General features: G+C 35.0%; 1 protein-coding gene across 1 annotated transcript; it reads left to right on the forward strand.

Moving 5' to 3' along the window:
* The first annotated feature begins 3420 nt into the window (after nt 1–3420).
* LOC141519688 (vomeronasal type-1 receptor 1-like) lies at nt 3421–4326 on the forward strand. Its single transcript, XM_074231856.1, has one exon. It carries the CDS (start codon nt 3421–3423, stop codon nt 4324–4326), a length of 906 nt encoding a protein of 301 aa, XP_074087957.1.
* The last annotated feature ends 1089 nt before the right edge of the window (nt 4327–5415 follow it).

Genomic DNA, 5415 nt, shown 5'->3' on the forward strand with positions numbered 1-5415 from the left:
TATTCTTAGACTGTAAGTAGTCATTCATTCAGTGGGAAAAGCTAATACACAAAAGGAGCCTGAAAATGGGGGTGGGGGGGGAGAGAAAGGCGGCATGCAGGGGTATGGTGGAATGGTTGGTCAGGGAAGTTCCATTGGGGTGCATCCCAGTGAGATATGAGGATGAGCTAAGCTCTCTTCATAAACACTGGCTTGTAGTTCATGGCCCTACCGCCCAATCAGAGGGACCTAGGTGGTGGGGAAAGAGAGTTCCCAAGACTGATGAGAATGCTCACCACCTAAATCACTTAGGATTTCGGACTTTCTTTAAGTTTCAGTCCAAATGGCCAACCCCTCCAGAAAGCATTTCTACCAGATCCCAACTGGTATCACCTCCCCTTTAATGATCATCTTCCATTGACCTTTGAATGTATTTTATGTTTCCTTATTTACCTACTGTAAAATCCTAGAGGACTTGATTTTTTTTTTGTTTCTGTATTTGTCCTCTCAAGCATACAGTTTAGTACATAGTAAAATTTAATAAATGTGTTGAAGGACTAATAACGTACGATTTGCAAGGCCCCAAGCAAATGAAAGAAGATACTGAGTTTAATTGAAAATCAAGAATGAAGATACTGAGTTATTTGCAATTAAATCCTTAAACTAATAGCCTGGGCACAGAGAAGAAAGACATGCATATAGACACACCCACAAACATATATATACATACCTAAATACATGTTCTTACCATAGTAAAATATTTTGTTTTTATTTTATTATGTGTAGCATTCTATATGTGTATGTGTGTAGGAATGTATTATATGTAGCGATTTAATGCTCTATCTGCTTATCTATATAATTTTAAGCAGAAAAATGCTTATTCTGCCTAGAGGATATACAAGGGGAATATATTTATCTATAGACATCTGTAGATGGATAAATATAGATATAGATATATGAATGAATGTTGATTCTTAACAAATATATCTATAATGAAAAAATACATGGGGAGCTAAGTGGCACAGGGGATAGGGTGCCAGTCCTGAAATATAATAGACAAGTTTAAATTTAGTCTCTGATTTCATCACTGTGTGACCTTGGGCAATTCATGTAACCCTGCTTGCCTTGCTTTCTTTATAAGTAAAATGAATTGGAGAAATAAATGGTAAAGTCCTTTAGAATATTTGCTAAGAAAATTCTGGGATCACAAAAATGACTAAAAATGACTAAACATCAAAAAAGCAGAATAAAAGAATGGAGACATAAAATATCATTCCTATGTGAGAACCCTGAAATATAAATGAATTCTTTTCTAAGAAGACATTTACCCATTATTTTAAAGCTCAGAAAATCAAACCCTCTGTTACAACCTAAATTAAGGTAAACTGAGCAACTAAGTTCAGACCACATTCAATTTAACAATTAGAAACAAAAGGGGTATTTACTTGATTGTCAAGGCAAAATACCTTGAATAAAGGTGGAGAGAGATTGTTTTTACAGGTAAATGAAGAAGCATCCAAATACACTGCATTATATTATAATGGACTGTGCAGACGGCAGGGAAAAAAAGATCTTATTCTCTGTAGGAAAAGTAAGATATGAAAGCAAGGTGGTGCAATCAATAGAAACTAGTCTAGAGTCAGAAAGATCTAAATGAAAATTTGATCTCAAACAATTCTTAGCTGTGTCATGCTGGGCAAGTCATTTAACCCTTATTTACTTTAGTTTCTCATCTGAAGCATGGGGAGCCCCTGGAGATGGAAAAGGCAAATCAGTCCAAGATATTTGCCAAGAAAATTCCATAGTTAAAAGTCTATGGAATTACAAAGAATCAGACAGTAACAAACCATAAAAAGAGAACATATCAGGGGCCCTGATATGGAGGCATAAATAAATTGTAATCATTGCCTTCATTTTCTTACAAAAATTTATGTAAGAAAATGAAGGCAATGATTACAATCCCTATATTTGAAGGTATTATTGGAGATTTAGCTGATTCATAATATTTTTGAGAAACATTATGCAAAACATTATGGAATGCACTTTGAAAATTTGCTCTATCCAAAGGAGTTCCCAGTCTCATCAAAAGAGGAAAGAAGCAATTGAAAAGAGCATTAAAAATATAAAATGATATGGCCAAATAAGGTGGGTCAGATAGGACTGAAGGCACTAGTCTTATGTACTACAAGAACTGAGTTAGAAAATACCTCAGATATTAATTAACTATGTGATACTGAACATTCATGTAACCTCCCTCAGTCTGTTTCCCATCTATAAATTAAATATTATGGAACCTACTTCACAAGATTTTCCTTAACTTCAATGAGTTATTGTGTATGAAATATTTTGTAAGGTTTAAAGAGCTATGCATGTGCTGTTATTATGATAATCATTGTTTTTGTTTTGTTACATAATCCAAAATCAAAGTAATCCAAAAGTAATAATTATCAAATCACCATTAAGGAACAGAAGAGCTTCACAAATTTGCCAAGATTGAAAGTTTCACAAACTAACTTTTGTTCTATTGTTTATCCATGAATCTTCAATTTGTCTTTTTATCTTAGGTCTTATTATATTGCAATAAGGACCCACAGGAAGGGAGGCTCACTTGTAGTGAGGACCTTTAAATACTTTTAAGAATATCAATGTCAAAATGGAGCCAGAAATTAAAACAATATTCAAACTATAGTTTGAACAGGGAAGATAATATTGGGACTCTAACCATTTTTAGTCCTGGAAACTATTCCTCTTTGACAATAGCCATAAATCTAAATAAATGTTTACTGACTCTGTATATGTGTGTATAATTGGCATGTGCCAATACAGGGAAAAAAATGGAAAGCAACAGGAGAATTCCTTATTTGGTATTATTTGCAATATTATGTCAACAGAAGAGCTACATCTCCTCCTACACTATAATGATTTTATATCCATAGTCATGTGCCTTGCATATTGAATCTTAGATTCCTTGACATCAAGGACAAAGCATAACTGTATGTTCCCCCAATCTCCCACTGAGGATCATATCCAAAGACCTCAGAATAAAACACAAGAGAAAGAGAAGTGAAATTGGATTACGAAACTCTGTTTTCAATATTTTGGCCAATACTTATTTGCTGTGTGAAACTCTGAAAGCTAATTAACATTTGGGAGGTTCAGTTTACCCCTTACAAGGGTTTTTTGAAAACTCTGCAAAGTGGGGGGCAAACCATATTTGCATTATTGACTTCCCAGAAATTTTAAAAGAAAAGCCTTTTCTGAAGTAGCTTTTATCCATTTTACATCGGAAGAATTTTTGCTTCTTATTGGAAAGGTAAGGAGATTATGAAATCTCACTAGGAATCTGAAGGGAAAATATTCAATATTCTACTGATTTTTTTTCCACCTCAGGTGGATTAAAGAACAGTTCTACTAAACAAATCATCTAAGGAATAACTTGTCATGAAAATCCTTGGGATTGTCTACTTGGTGCAGGTTATAATTGGAGTTGCAGGAAACATTTTCCTCATTTACCATTACTGTTTTCACTTCATCATTCAGAATAATCCCAGACGTATAAACTTTATTCTCATCCAACTAACCTTTGCCAATGCTATGTTTCTACTTTTTAGGGGAATCCCCACAGCAATATTTTCTTTGGGGATTAAATCTTTTCTGAATGATGCTGTGTGTAAAATCCTAACTTACCCACAGAGAGTATTACGGGGCCTTTCCCTCTGCAGTACCTGCCTCCTTAGTGGCTTCCAGGCCATTGCCATCAGCCCCAACAGCCCAAAGTGGGCAGTCCTCAAAGTTAAATCCTCAAAGGGCATCATTCCCTGCTGTTTTATCTGCTGGATTATCAATCTATTAATGGACCTTGCCATTTCTATTTATGCTATTGGTCCAAAGAATAACACAAAGACTAAAGGGAGAAACAAACTAGACTACTGTACTCTTGACCCCTATGCCTTAAATTCACTAAAACTTCAACTCTGGAAGTCTTTTTATGATTCCGTGCTTGTGGCTTTAATGGCTATCACTAGTGGATACATGGTGTTTCTCCTGTACTACCACCACAAGCGAGTCCACCATATTCATAGCACCAGCCTCTCCCCCAGAATCTCCCCTGAGACCAGAGCTATTAAAGTCATTCTGCTGCTGGTGGGCACATTTTTCTTCTTCAACTTTATATGCTCTATCATTACCATTTATACAAACCATGCTCAAGTAACTGGACCCTGGATGTTCTATGTCCCTATGCTTTTTTCTATGGGTTTTCAAACAACCAGTCCTTTTGTTTTAATCAGTAGTGAAAAGTGGGGTGCCTGGGAATTCTGTTGCTTTCTTCAAAAAATGAAAGACTAATTTGCTGCACCCATATCATTCCAAACATATAGAGAGCCACAAAAATTAAGACTTGGAGAGTAAGATGGAAAATCAGAAACCATCTACCACAATCCCCTTCAATGTATGGGAACTAGTATCAATATTCTTTCAAATAAGAAACATGTTTTCCATCAAGAAAAAGTACATTATACATAAGCCATTCAGATAAGGACCACTGTTACTTTGGAAAGTAAACAATAAAAATGAAAAATGAAAATAAAACTGAAAAAGATTACTCTTTCATGTCAAGATCTTGAAAACCTTTAGATGAAGCTGAAGGCAGAAATTCATCCTTTCTCTCTTACAGTATCCTTTTAACTAGAATCTTCACAAGTGCACAGCAAGAGAGAATGTGTCATCAAGATGACCAGGTTCTCTTGCTAGGGATAGTATCAACTGCAAACTTTCAGTCTCCTAGGTGAACTTGACCCCTCCCAGTCACTCCCTTGTTGTAGCAGAAGGACTTGTACAAGTCAATGAAAGTATGAACTATGATGTGCAAGGTAACCCAAGACATGAAGCTAAAAGTTTTCTGTATTATGGAGATATCAAAGGATTTTCATTTAAAAAAAAAAAAGAAAATTTAGCTTCATTGACTATTGTAAAGCAATTGCCTGTGTGGAACACAACCAAATGTGTCTAGTACTCAAGGAGATAGGAATACCTCATTTTCTGTAGAGGAACCTTTGCTCGGGTCCGAAAATAATTGAATATGAATTAGAAAGGAATGAAGAACAAGTGAATGTTTTACAATCAAGAAAGGTTGTATCTTATTATTTTATTTACGTAACATATTCAGAGTAAATCATGTGAAATGCCAGGCTGGAGGAATCAACAGCTTGAATTATGATTGTTGTGGAAAATATCACTATTCTCAGATATGCAGATGCTATCACTTTGGATCTCATAGAATGAAAAAGAATTAAGAAATCTCTTGATCATCTCCAAAAAGAGACCCTAAGATAAAACCTCCAAGAACTATCCTTGCCAAATTCTCAAATTATCAAATAAAGGAGAAATACTGCAAGCAGTAAAGAATAAGTAATTTAAATGCAAAGGAAGTACAAT

This window comes from Macrotis lagotis, chromosome 3, assembly GCF_037893015.1.
Source record: "Macrotis lagotis isolate mMagLag1 chromosome 3, bilby.v1.9.chrom.fasta, whole genome shotgun sequence".
Taxonomy (NCBI): Eukaryota; Metazoa; Chordata; class Mammalia; order Peramelemorphia; family Peramelidae; genus Macrotis; species Macrotis lagotis.

Bases quoted from the DNA above. Each gene is read 5' to 3' on its own strand.
- LOC141519688 (XM_074231856.1), top strand. From the start codon at position 3,421: ATGAAAATCCTTGGGATTGTCTACTTGGTGCAGGTTATAATTGGAGTT.